Source organism: Balaenoptera musculus, chromosome 19 (genome assembly GCF_009873245.2).
Source record: "Balaenoptera musculus isolate JJ_BM4_2016_0621 chromosome 19, mBalMus1.pri.v3, whole genome shotgun sequence".
Taxonomy (NCBI): domain Eukaryota; kingdom Metazoa; phylum Chordata; class Mammalia; order Artiodactyla; family Balaenopteridae; genus Balaenoptera; species Balaenoptera musculus.
In genome coordinates, this window is record NC_045803.1 from 46216604 (window position 1) to 46235156 (window position 18553).

Below are 18553 nucleotides of genomic sequence, written 5' to 3' on the forward strand. Positions count from 1 at the left end.
GCAGCAGCATGGCACAGTTGTAGGTGAGGGTCTCCCCGTTTGTCACCCTCGCTTCTTGAACAGCTCTCTGTTCAAGAGCTGTCAATTTCTCGTTTAGTGTTGCGCATCTTGAACGACAAGACATATCAAACAAGTTGAGAAAGGCTGCGATTTTCTTGATGCTGCTGGTGATGACGTCAGTGTACTCCCGGCTCGCCCAGTCCTGGTAAATCTCCCGCTGCACGGGATCCTCTTGTCCCACCATGGCTGCTGCCTGAGGAAGCGCGACTAGGTCAGAGTTTTAGAGGTTATATAGCATGACTTTATACTGCACAGTCTTATGTTATATAAAAGTGCCATTATAGTACTGTCATATATTCTCTAAACTTTTTTGGGCAGGGTGCAATTTGAGGTTAAGGATAAGATGCTACAAACAAATAGAAATTAATTTAGACCAGAGCTGTCCGATAGAACTTTTGCAGTGGTGGAAATGATGTATATCTGTGCTGTCTAGTACAGTAGCCACTAGCCACACGTTGCTACTGAGTACTTGAAAGATGGCTAGTGCAACTGAAGAACTGAATTTTATTTTAATTTTAAGTTATTTAAGTCTAAACAGCTACCAGTGGCTCCTATATAAGGTAGTGTATAGGCTGTCTTTCAAGAGGATGGCTACTAGCTGTCTGGACCTCATCTGACTTAGGACTTGGAATATAGGAAATTTAAAGCTGTTTTAAAGTAGATCTTAAATAAGATCCTGAGATTTCCATGTGGCTAGTCTCTTCCCTTGTCTTGGGATGGGTGACTCTTTTGGAGATGGAAAAGCAAGCAGCTCTGTACTCCAGCATCCCACAGAGATGGTTCCTGAGGAAGTTGCTAACTTTAAGACAATTCAGGTAGAGGCTGAAATTTCAGAGGGGAAATCAGAGATGGTCGAGTCTATCACTGTCTCTCCCCCTCACTGGCCCTCTTCACTCTGTTTGCACCCTTACCTACTGCCCTGGCCTTATTTTCAACGTTGGGGAAATTTTCATAGTTTTGGAAGGTTTGGAGAGGCAAGAAGCATTTGCCTGGGAAATTCTAGGCTCTCGAGGAGGGTCTAGAGTGGCTTGGGTTTAGGTATTAGAATAAATTCACTCCTTTAAAGCCCATATAAATTAACATCAAAGACCCAGCTGGCAAAGGTGCCTACTCAAGCATCTCAGGTGGTGGTGCAGCCCAAGAGCTACTCAGCGGAATGGAGTGGGAGAATTCCCATCTGACATCAAGGGAGCTTTGTGAAGTGAGGACCATGTCAGAAGTGGGCGTGGGAACAAAAGGAAAGATGAAATAATGGTATCTCTCAGAATTGAATAAAGCGAAATGTTTGGAAGGTCAGGACCCAGAGGTTCACGGAGTTCCAGACATACATAGACCTTCCTATTCCTTCCAACCTGAGGACAGCACCTGTGTCAGGAGTAAGTGCTTAGATACTTGGCATGTGCTGAAAAGTCACCTGCCTTGGAGCAAGAAGGCAAAGAGTGCTGCTGCCCAGGGCAGGGTGTACCATTGTCAGGCTGGCTGTGGAAGAGTTACACAGAGTCAAGTGATAAACATGCAGAATCCCAGCCTCTCCTGGGAGATTCCATTTCCAGCAGATCTGAGGTAGGGCATGGCAAAACACATCTTTAACAGGTGATTCTGATACACAAACTAGATCTGGGGAATCCTGCAAAGATTGGGGGAAACAACTTTTCTTGTTAGGGGCGGTGACCAGGAAGAGCTGAAGAGCACCAATCGTATTATAACCGAGGTCCTCTGGCTGAGGTATGAGATGAAAAGAACTCCAGAACCTAGAGTGATATACCTGGTATTATTATAGCTTACGCTGCACACAAGAAAGGGCTTAGCTGCTAGCTGTCTACTTTCTACAAATTCTTAAGAGGGCAGTGTATCGATAAGTATTGATCAGTTTAGACTTAGTCCATCATCTGAACCAAACACTGTCTTAACAGTTTTTGCTTTGTGTGGCTGATAGATAATAACAAGTATTTTTAAAAAATCTATAAAGATGAGAATATATATATATATGTATAACTGAATCACTTTGCAATACACCTGAAACCAACACAACATTGTGAATCAACTATATTTCAATAAAAACTTTTTAAAAATTAAAAAATAAAATATTCCAGTCAAAAGAATCTGTAAAGATGTTTAGGCTCTTAGTTAGGATCCCATAAGAATGAGCATTTACTACTAAGTAATTAGAAAGCATAAAAAGGTACACTCCAAACAGAATCTTATTTTGGAATTTTAGTGTTAACAGATGGCAGCTTAACAGGTTAAAACAGGAAAACACTGAGGGGAACTGATGTCCAAATTGGGCCCAGCCATCCCGTGAACTTAAAAGCTTCCTCTGTTGTGCAGAGATTTTATTCCTTATTTGTGGTGATCGATAGCTGTGATGGCCAGGCTCACAGGTAAGCGTCCAGCCCTGTTGCCCATTCTCTTTTTGAATCCACTGGGAGCTCTGAGGGCTCAGAGTTCACATCCCTGGTGAATGTGCTGGTGGGCTGTTTGGTGGGAGACCCATTTCCCTGGTTTTTCCCGTCTCTCTCCTTTCCCGCTGGGCAAGATGTGGACAGAAGAGTTTATGGATTTACTCCAGTGATACTGCATGGTGCCACATAGGACCCAGGCCACAAAGTCTCTGAGATATACATAGGTAAGAAGGCCAAGAAGAGAATAAAGACATTACTTCTGTTTTGTTGGTGGAGTGTGCCCTTCACATAAGGTTCCTAAGTCTCTTCTCTAAATATGAGCAGAGACGCAAAGATTTCTTGACTTGAACATGTTTGGGCACAACTCATACTCACGCATACACTGACACACACGGTCAAGGCTCAGAAGCTGCCATCAGTTAACGTGGCTGAAGCTGGTGCCAGGTGGAGACAGAGCCTCCTCAACCCTCTTGGTAGACTTGCTCATAGGGGCTCCAGGTAGACAGAAGATTCAGCGACAGGTTTTTCTGCTCTTGCTCAGATGTGACAAGGTGGTAGCCCAGCAAATTCATGGTATTCCTGCAGACTTTCTGAAGCCGAGAAACCTTTTCATAAGGCAAGGACCAGCGCCAGGCCTGAGAGACATTGAGGGCATTCCTGGCATTTGTGTAGAAGGCATGCTTACCCATGCCCTTGCCTCGAGTGATGTTGTGCACCCAGGTCTGGAGCTGGGGCAAGAATTTCAACCCTGCATATTTATACATTCGGGCAGTCTGGGCCAGGGGGTCCCGGACCAAGTCCTCATAGCGCACGAGCAAGTAGCGCTGCCTCAGGGCTTTGGGCAAGGACTGCACAGCCTTGTAGATCTCCAGCTGGCTTTGGCAGATGACTTGCATTGCATAGTAGGGTTGATCCTCCTTTTTGAGTTTCTGCAGATGCTGCCGCATCACAATTTGGCTGTCAATCATGAGTTCCCTCGTGGTGTGTTCTCGGGAACGGAACACCGCCCGGGGGTCCCGGACCAGATGCACAATGTGCAGATTGAGGGAAGGGTCTCTCAGCAGCGGGTAGAGCACCTGCAGGTTGAAGAAACGTACCTCCTTGAGCACCACGTGGCTGTAAGTGCGGCAGGCCTTCTCCACCACCTCAAAGGGCTCTTGATTGCACAGAAGCTTACAGTGAGCCTGGGGTATGATCTGATCTCGTGGGAAGATGTTGCAGGCAGGTGGAGAACACAGGGCCCGGCTGCCTTCCCACTGGAAGAGGCTGGACTGTTTTCGGGGGCCAGGTTTCATGTAGGCATCAAAGACGCTCATGTCACACAGAAAGACGGCCCGTATGAGATCCCGCACTGCCGTATGCAACCTCTGGGCAGTACTTTGTGTGAAGGTCATCCAGACGTGCCAGGCAGGCTCCTTCAGGTAGAAGACATCTGGGTGCTGTCCAAAAAGCTGCCCTACGAAAGAAGAGCCAGAGCGCCACGAAGACAGGATGAGCACGTGCATGTACGTGGGCTTGGGTTCTTCCTTCATCTGCAGGGAGTTGAAGTTGTGGGAGTACAGAAGGATGAATAGAACAAAGACAGCCATCTGGGAAGCCAGGAACAGTAGTAGCTTCATTTTTTGGGGCAGTATCATGCTGAAGTAGAAGACCTTCAAGGAACAAGCAGAGGGGCTATGTTAGGCTAATGTTTTGGTATCTGACTTCCATCCCCTTTCTAGCCAAAGCTACTTTCTCCCTGACCCGCACCAAGGGGCAATATAGAATGCTGGAGCCTTCTTGCAATGCATTGCACAAATCCTTCTCCAGATTAATTCCTGTCCCTTGCAGTTAGTGTGTCCATAAGCTCTATTTCTTTGTAAGCCCTTTCTTTTTAGGCTCTTTACTTCCTCCCTCCTGGTCCTCCTTGTCCATGGAGCTACAGAAATGTGTGAACTCAGCCATACTTCATGAATATAGGGAAACAGGTTCACCCTGGTGACACAAATGTCTTCACACAGGCCATGTAGGCAAAGCTTAACCACAGTCTGACCCAAGTTTTGGTTGAATGCCCCATGATTCCTTCAGAAACTACGGGAGATACATGAATATAGGGAAACAGGTTCACCCTGGTGACACAAATGTCTTCACACAGGCCATGTAGGCAAAGCTTAACCACAGTCTGACCCAAGTTTTGGTTGAATGCCCCATGATTCCTTCAGAAACTACGGGAGATAAGCTGACTTGTGAGGAACTGCCTTGAGGCCCGCCCACCCACCCCCATCTTGAGGGATAGTGCCAAGGCCATTTCTCACTACCCTCCTTCATCTCAGTTAAGCACAGGACTTTCAATACCCTGAAGGATATGGCTGCAGACTATAAAACTGCTTGGCTTTGGTTTGGAGTTGTCTCCTCAGTGGCAAAGTGCCCGTGGCACCTATCATCTGATCCCCTCTGATTTGGTCTCATCCTGTGGGACTAGGGACATGAGGAGCTGACCCAATGCTGTCCTCATGTCTGTGTATGTAATAAACTATCTGAATCTATTTGGGTTGAATCGTTGTTGCCTTAGCAGCCAACTGTATGAAACTGTGGCAAGCCAACCTAAGAGCTGCAGTAGTGATGCTGTGGCCTGTTAGCCACTGTGCTGCTGCTTGGGGTAATGTTAGACCACTTGACACAGCTTACTCAGGGTTGCTCAGTACAGTTGGGCATGTTGTGTACTGCCCAACCCTAGGGAATGCCACTTCATCAAGAATTTAAGATATTTATTATTTAACAAAATGTCTGGTAGGTGACAGTTAAGTATCTTGGTTCAGTAGGATAAGTACATTAGGATGGTTTTCCAGTTCTTAGATGTTAAATATCTAGAGAAAGGAATTTCACTTTGTAATTTACACTAAGGCTCAAACAGACTGGTGGCAACGCTGAACTTACTCCCTTCACACCAGGGCTTTGTGTGAAAAGACCACTGTTCCCAGTGCCATGCTAGAATATTACTCCAGGGGAGCTCTTAACTCTCTTTATGGGTTGAGATGACTCTGGATCATTTTGGGTGACTTCCTGGCATAAATAACTATTGAGAGATATAATAGATACTTCACATAGTGTAAAATGTTAACAGTAGCAAGGTGCTAATTTGCATATCACTCTATACTCAAGAAATTCTTCCTTCAAGCTTTAATAAAGAAGAGAAAATATGTTTCTATACAGTAATTGCAGCTGGGTTTAAGATATGCTATTTTCCTGTTGATAGGTCTCATCACCAATTTTTTTTTGAAGTTTTGAATAGCTAATAGTCACATGGTTCATGTTGCTTTTAAGAGTATCATTATCATGGACATTAAATCAGACTCAGAATTTAAAAGAAGGCTTCCTAAGATTCCACATGCAGGAAGGGAATAAGGACAGTGCTTGCCAGCCTGTAGCCTAGCCTGTCACACTCCAGGTCTTTAACATATTGAATATTAGGTGAGGGGAAATCCTATGACAACAGTTTTGTCTCTGGAGAAGACCTATAGTCATAAATTAGAAAATTTCTAGAGCTATTTGTAAACAGGCGTAATGACATACTTTTTGAAAGAGTCATAGAATTTTTCTAGGGGAAAGAACACCTAAGAATTTTACCAGCTCCTGAATCAATAATCTCTTCTCTATTTACTGACAGCTAGTATTTATCTACGAGCTGGTGTTTTATCATCACTATACAGTGAAATATATACTTCCAACACCTGTCCTCCATCTGTCCATTTCCCAACTTGCCCCCAAATAGCAACTGGGTTCATTTTTTAATGTGTCCTTTCAGTTGCTTTATGGGTACACAAGAAAATTCAAATGTATATGTATTCTTAATTTTTCCCCTTTTTATAACACAAGAAGTTGCACGTTATCACACTGTGCTGCAACTTGCTTTGTTAACTTAACAATATGCCTTGGAGAGCTTTCCCATGGGAGTACATAAAGCGTTTCCTCATTCCTTTTTACCACTGTGTAGAATTTTATTGTATAGATGTACCACAATTTATTTAACCAGTGTCCACACTGATGAGCTTTTGGGTTGTTTCCAGTCTTTTGCCATTTCAAAAATGTCAATAATGACCTTTATGTTCATACATCATTATATAAGTATGTAAGCTTACTCCCCAGAAGTGGGATTGCTGAATCAAAGAGTATGGGTATGTGTACCTTTGGTATCTGTTGTCCAGACAGCCTTCATACTGGTCATAAACCATTCTGTGTGTCTAGAAGTCCAGAGATTCTAGAGAGTAAATTTTAGAGGAGGAATTGGGCAGTCACAGATGTGACTCTTGGAGTTTATAGCTTGCTTCCTGAAGAGGTAGAGCATGCTTTGCCAGCCTATGGGCTTCCCTTGGAAGTCCCCTGAACCTTCTAGGAAGTGTGTAATGACCTCAACCAAACCTTGAGTGACAATGGCCCAGAAACCCCTCTCTTTCATTCATTACAACAATGCATTTCCTCCACATGTGCCAAAAGATCCAGTGAGGATCATCTCTCCTAGGTGCCAGAAAAAAACCCACTTTGCTATATGCCAGGAAAATGTCGATGAATGGTAATCCTTGTCTTGGCCCTGAAGGTTAGAATGGGGCCAGCTAAGATATGTTCCTATTCTTTTAAACTTGAGCCCAAGAGGAAATGATTAGAAACTAAGCCATTTTTGACAAAGGCTCAAGAATACCCACCCCCCAGCCCCCCAAGTATTGAGGAAATGACTAGCAAGAGATCTTCTCCCAAAGGCAGTATGAGTATGAGGAAAAGTTTGGAACAAAGATAGGAAATAATGGAGCAAAAGAGAGAGGAAAGAACTTTACCTGTGTACAATTATAAGGATAGAATTTTATATGCAGGGCCTATAATCGGCTCAGGAAAAAGCTAACATTTCCTAGGGACTAGCAACGTAGACCTTTCAAAAGTACGTCCTCCCTCCCCCTATCTGGCCCTGGGCCAGCTCAGTGTTTGAGAAGGCTAGCATGCTCTGAGCCCTCTTTGCCTGCCAATAGCTCCTGACCTCATGCCCGTTCTCTCCCAGAGCTGGACTCTGGCCTTTGAACTCATCCCCAGTTGTCCTCAGGCTTTAATTGACCACGGTTCTCAGGAATTCCCAAGGAAACCCTCCGACTTCTTTCTCTGCTTTTTCTTTCCACGAGCAATTTCCCTGGCCAGAAGGAAAGTATGCTTTTGTAAAGTGAGTCCCATCTCTTGTCGCTGGCATCTAGACACAACCTGGATCTAGGCAACCCATGACGGGGCTGATGAGAACAGTCAGGGGACACTTTAGGGTGTGTCTCAGGGAAAGCTTATCTCTGCAGTCACTGGAATCAGTGGTAGAGATGGCTCCAGGAAGAGAAGGAAACTCAAGGCTTTTCATGGCAGTTTCGTCTATTCTAACCATCACCTCTCCTCAGCTGTCCTATATTAACTTCCTCTGTAGTCCTTGGGGTCAGGAAGCATTTGTGAGCAGCCTGTGACGTGACTTCCATCTCAGAGTCCCTAGCCCACCTTCCTGAGTGTTCCGTTGTGGCTGTTTGATGGCACGCTTGAACCTGCCCTCCCTGTTATCTGATCCTGAGTGCGCTAGCCTGGTCTTCATAGTAAGTGGCTTCTCTCTTCTGTCTCTCGTTTCTCCCCCTCAGCTCTCCCCCTCATCCACTGCTGCCTTGAAAAACATCACCAAAGGGTGGTAGTGACGTAGCACCTACTTCAGGCACAGGGACTCTGAGGCACCAGGATGGGTGACCTCACCCAGCAGCCTGACTACAGAGGGCTGAATTATAGATGACCCCCAAGTCCATATCGTGTAGCCTGTTAGAAGCAAAATGATGAATTCTGAGGAAAAACCAAACATACATCAATTTAAGAGCCCTGGATTCCAGCCGCTGACAAATTTCTAATTTATATTTCCCAGTGAGATTATGCCCCCAAAACCAGAAATTAGAGATGGCAGAAGACATTTGCACAGAGAGAGAGGAGAGCTGGATCGGGGAGACCTGCATCCACACACATAGCTGCAGAACCTGGAAACCTGTGAGATAAGCACCTGGGCAAAGGGTATCCATACAATAACAAGCTCTAACTAGACTGAAGGGTCTTCGCAATTTCTGTGTCTCTAGTAACAACGACAGTGCCTGGCGTCTAGTAGGGGTTCAAGGAACATCTATTGAATGAATGACTGAATGAACAAACATTCGTAGCGTGTTTTTTACTATTTGAGGTGGCCTCATTGACCTGGGTAAGGAAAGCAGGACAAGATATTTTTTTATTTTGCACATATAAAAGTATTTAACTTCCAGTTAGAAGTTCCAGACTTATCCACAGCCTGACAAGATAGAAGTCTCTTCTACCATGGCTGACTCACGGGTCTCATAATTTAATCTTATTTTACATCTGAACAGCGCTCCACAACTTTGCAAGCCCTTTTAGCCACAGTAATGACAACAGTCCGATTAAATATATAGAGCAGTGGTGAGCCACACCTCTGTGTTTCAGAATAAGTGAACTTTAATTAATTGACTCAACGATAGAAATAGCCCTGCCTGATCAGACCGGGATCTTTTGGGTCCCAGGTCTGAGAATTCAGTTATCACACTAAATCTTACCTGAGCTAGAGGAAATCTGTAGCTCCCAGCACCTCCGGTCCCCACTCCCCAACACCTGAGCAGAGGAGAAGCTGCAAGAAGTACAAAGACTGAGGTCTGAAGCCAGCATCTGAATGAGTAAAACACATCACGGGGACTAGCTACAAAAATATACATCGGAATAGCCCTACTCACATTCTAGGCTCTTTCTTACTCTTTTAGGGATAGAACTGGGTGGGGAGAGAGGAGCTGCTGGCAGGCAGCTTGTGCTTTTCGGGGAAGATTATCCTGGTGATTCTGATTCAACCCCCCACCAACACCTCCCCTCCGCCATCGCCCAGAAAATTCCCAGCTTAGTTGCCCCAGGTTATCTGATACTCCGCTCCAAGAACCTGGGAATAATGGCCCTGCTTTGGAGGTGTAGAGAAAATTCTCTCCTTACCTTGTTAATGGCTTAGGCTTCCCCACTGCTCTAGAGGCTCACTGCTAGCCAAGTTGTGCAGCTTTTGTCCTCTGACTCACCAGCTCTCCTCTCAGCTTCCTCCTCCTCCTTGTATCTTGCATAACCATCCCTACTCAGAGCAAATTTCACTGCCTTCTTTCCCTAGCAAAAAATTACCCACCTTCCAAGACAGGGTTAAGAAAGCATCGCTCCCAGAGAGACTTGATATTAGCAGCTTTAGCCCTGAGATACTCAAGGGGTGGGGAGACTCTGCCTGAATGGGCGGGGCCCGGAAAAGCAAAGGAGGAAGCATTCTCTCCCACCACTGGGAGGCGATCCTGGAATGTAGATCCCTTGAAGGCAGCGGAATAGGTTAACTACCTTAGGGCAAAGTGGAAAAAGAAAAGGGACCCCAGAAGTAGATGAGGTTGATAGGGAAATCGCAGGACAATGACAGCCAAGATGGACACAATGTGAAACCTTGCTCTTACCTCTGCTGCAAAAAGAGGAGAAAACCTGGAAGAGATTTCTGGATTCCACCTTCCTGCTCACTCCACTGGATTTAGGGAGAAAACATTTTTTTTGGCCTCTGTGTCTTATTCAACATCTTCACCCTTCTTGCAGGAGGTAGTAACTAGAGGTACTACGTAGATGTAATAAGTCGTTTTATGGGAGGACACATATGTATTGGCGTTTAGTTGGGGTACGGGAAAAGAAGTTTCCCCCTCAAGAAAAAAAGAAACAAGTTATCATGAAAAATTATATCTTCTTACTAGCTGTGTGTACTTGGGCAAATCACACAACTACTCTGAGCTACTTTACATGATTGTTGTAAGTGTAAAACAATAGGTGAATTTTTATTTTTTTATTTTAAAATTTTATTTTTATTTACTTAGTTTTGGCTGCGTTGGGTCTTTGTTGCTGCGCGCGGGCTTTCTCTAGTTGTAGTGAGCAGGGGCTACTCTTCGTTGTGGTACGCAGTCTTCTCATTGCGGTGACTTCTCTTGTTGTGGAGCACAGGCTCTAGGCGCATGAGATTAGTTGCTCTGCGGCGCATGGGATTAGTTGCTCCGCTGCACGTGGGATCTTCCCAGACCAGGGCTCGAACCTGTGTTCCCTGCATTGGTAGGTGGATTCTTAACCACTGCGCCACCAGGGAAGTCCCAATAGGTGAATTTTAAAAATATATATATTTTTTAATTGAAGTGTAGTGGATTTACAATGTTGTGCCAATCTCTGCTCTATAGCAAAGTGACTCAGTTTAGGTGAATTTTTTATTCAGTTAAACTTAGGGCTTCCCTGGTGGCGCAGTGGTTGGGAGTCCGCCTGCCAATGCAGGGGACACGGGTTCAAGCCCTGGTCCGGGAAGGTCCCACATGCCACGGAGCAACTAAGCCCGTGCACCACAACTACTGAGCCTGCACTCTAGAGCCCGCGAGCCACAACTACTGAGCCTGTGTGCCACAACTGCTGAGCCCACACACCTAGAGCCTGTGCTCCGCAACAAGAGAAGCCACCGCAGTGAGAAGCCCGCGCACTGCAACGAAGAGTAGCCCCTGCTCACCACAACTAGAGGAAGCCTGTGCGCGTGCAGCAACAAAAACCCAACACAGCCAAAAAACTTAAACTTAAAAAACTCAGTCACCCAAGTTATTAAATAAATTAATATAAATTAATTAGTTAATTACAAATCATTAATTCAATTTATAAATAAATTGAATAAAAATTATTTTAAAAAACCATGACCCCCCCAATGCATAGGAACCACAGACATTTTTCTCTGAAAGGGGCTGGGAGGTGGCAAGCATTCGGTGGTTGTTATACCTTTCTCCAAAAGCAATGTCAGTGACCTCAGAGTTTGGGCAATAATTTTTTTGCTTCCTTATTTTTAAAACTGGTGTGTTCATAGGTGTTTGTTAAAAATGGGTTTTAGTTACCATTTACAAAATATTCCAAAGAGAAAAGAAATTATAAAATGTCCAAAAATAACTAAATAAAGAGTGCTTCAGGAAGTTACAGGCTTGTCATGATGGCCTGTTATTTAATCATAGACACTAAGTACAGTTGGCTCTCCTTATCCCTAGGTTCTACATCCGAGGATTCAAACAACTTCGATTGAAAATGTTTGGAAAAAAAATTTTTTCCAGTAAGTTCCAAATAGCAAAACTGGAGTTTGCCAGGCACAGGCAATTATTAATATAGCATTTACAGTGTATTTACAACTATTTACATAACATTTACATTGTGTTACAAGTAATCTCGAGATGATTTAAAGTATACAGGAGGATGTGTATAGGTTATATGCATATACTACACCATTTTATATAAGGGACTTGAGCATGGTATCGGCGAGGGTCCTGGAACCAGTTCCCTTGCAGATACGGAGGAAGGGATGATTGTACTGGTGAAAATATGCAGATCACTAAAGGGAAGTCTTCAGGTCAAAGGCCAGATTATATAAAGCAACACACCAGAATTCCCAAGCCTTGAGTCAGCCACGAAATATAGCCTGTATAGCTTCCAGGACACTGATTAATTCAGAAACCCTTCGATAAATGTTTACTCCCTTTCATAGAGAATGGAGATCCAGAAGAGAAGTCACCTATAGTGTAGCACAGGCACAAACTGACTTCTCTTTCATGGGCGGCAAAGAGCCTCTTACACTGTATATTCTTGGACTATGTCAGGTAGTCATAGATTCAGCCACTGGATTTGTCACATTATTAACTTCATAATCACTGTGTAATTCACACAGACCTTTATAAAGTCCTTTCTTCCTGGAGGCGAGTTTATTGTTGGAATTAAATGAACTGTCACTCCCTGGGGAAAATAGAACCAACATTTCTCTCGGCTCATCTTGGCTATGAGGAAGGAAAAAAAAGATGAGGAAACTCTTTACAACATGTACAGGAGTAAAGGTAAATTGTGGTGGAGTGTAAAAGTGACTGATTTTGGAGTCAGGCATCTGGGCAAGTCATTCCACCTCTCTGAGCCCTAGAATATCACTGTAAAATAAGGTGTAAAATATCAGTGTAAAATATATGTTTACCTAATGGAATTCTTGTGAATGTTAGGATTGGATTCATGCATATAACACCCCTAACACAATATTATGACAATAATGAGTTTAAAAGTGGTAATTATTATAGAATCATAATAACACCTCTTTTTTTCTTTCTCATCTGTTGGCTTATTTTCCAAGGCCTTGAAAGAGAACAGGCAGAGTTGTGTGAGTTCTGGGATAATCTAGGCAGTATATCTGCTGGTTTCCATCAGCTGAGCCCCCTGAGGCCTTATCATAAGCACAAATAACCAGACCTGTGGTGGTGCCTTATATTGATTTCAGTCGTGTGGCCTTCTCTCCATTCCTGTTTCTCTCTAGCAGGTGGAAGAGAAATTTCTCTTCCTCGAAGTGACTCCATTGCAGAGACGTAAATTGAAGAGCAAAACCGGGCAGTTGCTAGTTCTGCTTTTATTCTTACTATAAAAGTAATACTTGTTAATTATAAAAAATTTGAAAAATACAAAATGTATAAAGAAGACAACACAAATCTCTTTACATTTTGCTGCCGAGAGAAGAGCACCATTGATCGTTTTTCCCATACCTGCAGAAATCTGTATAATTGGGATCACACTGAAAATATAGTTTTGTATTTATTTTTCCGTAGTCTTTAAAACATTTTAAATTATGAAATTAAAATTAAGGTGTAAAGGTACAATTTAACAAATAATATAAAGGAACTACCACTCCAAAAAAAAACACCCAAAAAACAGAACATTGCCAAAGCTGCCTCAGTATCCCTTCACTCTCACGCCCTCCCGCTTCCCTCATCATTCAGAGGTGACCACTTCCGAGGTAAGCAGCTCCTTATTCTTCCATATAGTTTATCACCTTAAGCAGTACAATTGAATTTTCCCCAATTTGACCTCTTTCTAGGTAGAATTATAGCACATGCATTCTTTTGAGATTTGCTTTTTTCATCTCATTTTATCCTTGTAGTTTTGGTTTTTTTTTTTAATTTATTTTTGGCTGTGTTGGGTCTTCGTTTCTGTGCGAGGGCTTTCTCTAGTTGCGGCAAGCAGGGGCCTCTCTTTTTTTTTTTTAATTAATTTTTTAATTGGAGTATACTTGATTTACAATGTTGTGTTAGTTTCTGATGTACAGCAAAGTGAGTCAGTTTTACATACACATATATCCACTCTTTTTTAGATTCTGTTTCCATATTTCCATTACAGAGTATTGAATAGAGTTCCCTGTGCTATTCAGTATAGGTTCTTTTTTTCTTTTTTTTTTATCAGTCATCAATTTTATACACATCAGTGTATACATGTCAATCCCAATCGCCCCATTCAGCTCACCACCATCCCCACCCCACCACGGTTATCCCCCCTTGGTGTACATACGTTTGTTCTCTACATCTGTGTCTCAACTTCTGCCCTGCAAACCGGTTCATCTGTACCATTTTTCTAGGTTCCACATACATGCGTTAATATACGATATTTGTTTTTCTCTTTCTGACTTACTTCACTCTGTATGACAGTCTCTAGATCCATCCACGTCTCAACAAATGACTCAATTTCATTTCTTTTTATGGCTGAGTAATATTCCATTGTATATACGTACCACAACTTCTTTATCCATTCGTCTGTCGATGAGCATTTAGGTTGCTTCCATGACCTGGCTATTGTAAATAGTGCTGCAATGAACATTGGGGTGCATGTGTCTTTTTGAATTACGGTTTTCTCTGGGTATATGCCCAGTAGTGGGATTGCTGGGTCGTATGGTAGTTCTATTTTTAGTTTTTTAAGGAACCTCCATACTGTTCTCCATGGTGGCTGTATCAGTTGACATTCCCACCAACAGTGCAAGAGGGTTCCCTTTTCTCCACACCCTCTCCAGCATTTGTTGTTTGTAGATTTTCTGATGATGCCCATTCTAACTGGTATGAGGTGATACCTCATTGTAGTTTTGATTTGCATTTCTCTAATAATTAGTGATGTTGAGCAGCTTTTCATGTGCTTCTTGGCCATCTGTATGTCTTCTTTGGAGAAATGTCTATTTAGGCCTTCTGCCCATTTTTGGATTGGGTTGCTTGTTTCTTTAATATTGAGCTGAATGAGCTGTTTATATATTTTGGAGATTAATCCTTTGTCCGTTGATTCGTTTGCAAATATTTTCTCCCATTCTGAAGGTTGTCTTTTCATCTTGTTTATGGTTTCCTTTGCTGTGCAAAAGCTTTGAAGTTTCATTAGGTCCCATTTGTTTATTTTTGTTTTTATTTCCATTACTCTAGGAGGTAGATCAAAAAAGATCTTGCTGTGATTTATGTCAAAGAGTGTTCTTCCTATGTTTTCCTCTAAGAGTTTTTTTTTTTTTTAATTTTTATTTATTTATTTATTTATTTATTTATGGCTGTGTTGGGTCTTCGTTTCTGTGTGAGGGCTTTCTCTAGTTGCGGCAAGTGGGGACCACTCTTCATCGTGGTGCGCGGGCCTCTCACTATCGTGGCCTCTCCCGTTGCGGAGCACAGGCTCCAGACGCGCAGGCTCAGCAATTGTGGCTCACGGACTTAGTCGCTCCGCGGCATGTGGGATCTTCCCAGACCAGGGCTCGAACCCGTGTCCCCTGCATTGGCAGGCAGATTCTCAACCACTGCGCCACCAGGGAAGCCCTCCTCTAAGAGTTTTATAGTGTCCAGTCTTACATTTAGGTCTCTAATCCATTTTGAGTTTATTTTTGTGTATGGTGTTAGGGAGTATTCTAATTTCATTCTTTTACATGTAGCTGTCCAGTTTTCCCAGCACCACTTATTGACTGTCTTTTCTCCATTGTATATCTTTGCCTCCTTTTCATAGATTAGTTGACCATAGGTGCGTGGGTTTATCTCTGGGCTTTCTCTCTTGTTCCATTGATCTATGTTTCTGTTTTTGTGCCAGTACCATATTGTCTTGATTACTGTAGCTTTGTAGTATAGTCTGAAGTCAGGGAGTCTGATTCCTCCAGCTCCGTTTTTTTCCCTCAAGACTGCTTTGGCTATTCGGGGTCTTTTGTGTCTCCATACAAATTTTAAGATGATTTGTTCTAGTTCCGTAAAAAATGCCATTGGTAATTTGATAGGGATTGCATTGAATCTGTAGATTGCTTTGGGTAGTATAGTCATTTTCACAGTGTTGATTCTTCCAATCCAAGAACATGGTATGTTTCTCCATCTGTTGGTATCATCTTTAATTTCTTTCATCAGTGTCTTATAGTTTTCTGCATACAGGTCTTTTGTCTCCCTAGGTAGGTTTATTCCTAGGTATTTTATTCTTTTTGTTGCAATGGTAAATGGAAGTGTTTCCATAATTTCTCTTTCAGATTTTTCATCATTACTGTAAAGGAATGCAAGAGATTTCTGTGTATTCATTTTGTATCCTGCAACTTTACCAAATTCATTGATTAGCTCTAGTAGTTTTCTGGTGGCAGTTTTAGGATTCTCTATGTATAGTATCATGTCATCTGCAAACAGTGACAGTTTTACTTCTTCTTTTCCAATTTGTATTCCTTTTATTTCTTTTTCTTCTCTGATTGCCGTGGCTAGGACTTCCAAAACTATGTTGAATAATAGTGGTGAGAGTGGACATCCTTGTCTCGTTTCTGATCTTAGAGGAAATGCTTTCAGTTTTTGATGATGTTTGCTGTGGGTTTGTCGTATATGGCCTTTATTATGTTGAGGTAGGTTCCCTCTATGCCCACTTTCTGGAGAGTTTTTATCATAAATGGGTGTTGAATTTTGTCAAAAGCTTTTTCTGCATCTATTGAGATGATCATGTGGTTTTTATTCTTCAATTTGTTAATATGGTGTATCACAGTGATTGATTTGCATATATTGAAGAATCCTTGCATCCCTGGGATAAATCCCACTTGATTGTGGTGTATGATCCTTTTAATGTGTTGTTGGATTCTGTTTGCTAGTATTTTGTTGAGGATTTTTGCATCTATATTCATCAGTGATATTGGTCTGTAATTTTCTTTTTTTGTAGTCTCTTTGTCTGGTTTTGGTATCAGGGTGATGGTGGCCTCATAGAATGAGTTTGAGAGTGTTCCTTCCTCTGCAATTTTTTGGAAGAGTTTGAGAAGGATGGGTGTTAGCTCTTCTCTAAATGTTTGATAGAATTCACCTGTGAAGCCATCTGGTCCTGGACTTTTGTTTGTTGGAAGATTTTTAATTACTTGTGATTGGTCTGTTCATATTTTCTGTTTCTTCCTGGTTCAGTCTTGGAAGGTTATACCTTTCTAAGAATTTGTCCATTTCTTCCAGGTTGTCCATTTTATTGGCATAGAGTTGCTTGTAGTAGTCTCTTAGGATGCTTTGTATTTCTGCGGTGTCTGTTGTAACTTCTCCTTTTTCATTTCTGATTTTATTGATTTGAGTCCTCTCCCTCTTTTTCTTGATGAGTCTGGCTAATGGCTTATCAATTTTGTTTATCTTCTCAAAAAACCAGCTTTTAGTTTTATTGATCTTTGCTATTGTTTTCTTTGTTTCTATTTCATTTATTTCCACTCTGATCTTTATGATTTCTTTCCTTCTGCTAACCTTGGGTTTTGTTTGTTCTTCTTTCTCTAGTTCCTTTAGGTGTAAGGTTAGATTGTTTACTTGAGATTTTTCTTGTTTCTTTAGGTAGGCTTGTATAGCTATAAACTTCCCTCTTAGAACTGCTTTTGCTGCATCCCATAGGTTTTGGATCGTCGTGTTTTCATTTTCATTTGTCTCTAGGTATTTTTTGATTTCCTCTTTGATTTCTTCAGTGATCTCTTGGTTATTTAGTAACGTATTGTTTAGCCTCCATGTGTTTGTGCTTTTCACATTTTTTTCCCTGTAATTCATTTCTAATCTCATAGCATTGTGGTCAGAAAAGATGCTTGATATGATTTCAATTTTCTTAAATTTACTGAGGCTTGATTTGTGACCCAAGATGTGATCTATCCTGGAGAATGTTCCGTGTGCACTTGAGAAGAAAGTGTAATATGCTGTTTTGGGATGGAATGTCCTATAAATATCAATTAAATCTGTCTGGTCTATTGTGTCATTTAAAGCTTCTGTTTCCTTATTTATTTTCATTTTGGATGATCTGTCCATTGGTGTAAATGAGGTGTTAAAGTCCCCCACTATTATTGTGTTACTGTCGATTTCCTCTTTTATAGCTGTTAGCAGTTGCCTTATGTATTGAGGTGCTCCTATGTTGGGTGCATATATATTTATAATTGTTATATCTTCTTCTTGGATTGATCCCTTGATCATTATGTAGTGTCCTTCCTTGTCTCTTGTAACATTCTTTATTTTAAAATCTATTTTATCTGATATGAGTATAGCTACTCCGGCTTTCTTCTGATTTCCATTTGCATGGAATATCTTTTTCCATCCCCTCACTTTCAGTCTGTATGTGTCCCTAGGTCTGAAGTGGGTCTCTTGTAGACAGCATATATATGGGTCTTGTTTTTGTATCCATTCAGCAAGCCTGTGTCTTTTGGTTGGAGCATTTAATCCATTCACGTTTAAGGTGATTATCGATATGTATGTTCCTATGACCATTTTCTTAATTGTTTTGGGTTTGTTTTTGTAGGTCCTTTTCTTCTCTTGTGTTTCCCACTTAGAGAAGTTCCTTTAGCATTTGTTGTAGAGCTGGTTTGGTGGTGCTGAATTCTCTTAGCTTTTGCTTGTCTGTAAAGCTTTTGATTTCTCCATCAAATCTAAATGAGATCCTTGCCAGGTAGAGTAATCTTGGTTGTAGGTTCTTCCCTTTCATCACTTTAAGTATATCATGCCACTCCCTTCTGGCTTGTAGAGTTTCTGCTGAGAAATCAGCTATTAACCTTATGGGAGTTCCCTTGTACGTTATTTGTCGTTTTTCCCTTGCTGCTTTCAATAATTTTTCTTTGTCTTTAATTTTTGCCAATGTGATTACTGTGTGTCTCGGAGTGTTTCTCCTTGGGTTTATCCTGTATGGGACTCTCTGTGATTCCTGGACTTGGGTGGCTATTTCCTTTCCCATGTTAGGGAAGTTTTCGACTATAATCTCTTCAAATATTTTCTTGG

The 18553-nt window shown here is 42.0% G+C and overlaps 1 protein-coding gene across 2 annotated transcripts; it reads right to left on the reverse strand.

The window, feature by feature from the left end:
• Positions 1 to 2210: 2210 nt before the first annotated feature.
• CHST4 (carbohydrate sulfotransferase 4) lies at positions 2211 to 9554 on the reverse strand. Of its 2 annotated transcripts, none has more exons than XM_036835115.1 (3): positions 9477 to 9554; positions 9056 to 9164; positions 2211 to 4114 (listed from the first exon to the last, which is right to left on the reverse strand). In XM_036835115.1, exon 3 carries the CDS (start codon positions 4097 to 4099, stop codon positions 2924 to 2926), a length of 1176 nt encoding a protein of 391 aa, XP_036691010.1. In that variant the 5' UTR covers positions 4100 to 4114; positions 9056 to 9164; positions 9477 to 9554; the 3' UTR covers positions 2211 to 2923. The 2 variants fall into 2 exon arrangements, with proteins under 2 accessions (XP_036691010.1, XP_036691011.1); XM_036835116.1 differs by having other exon boundaries at positions 9056 to 9126; positions 9477 to 9499.
• Between the last annotated feature and the right edge of the window lie 8999 nt (positions 9555 to 18553).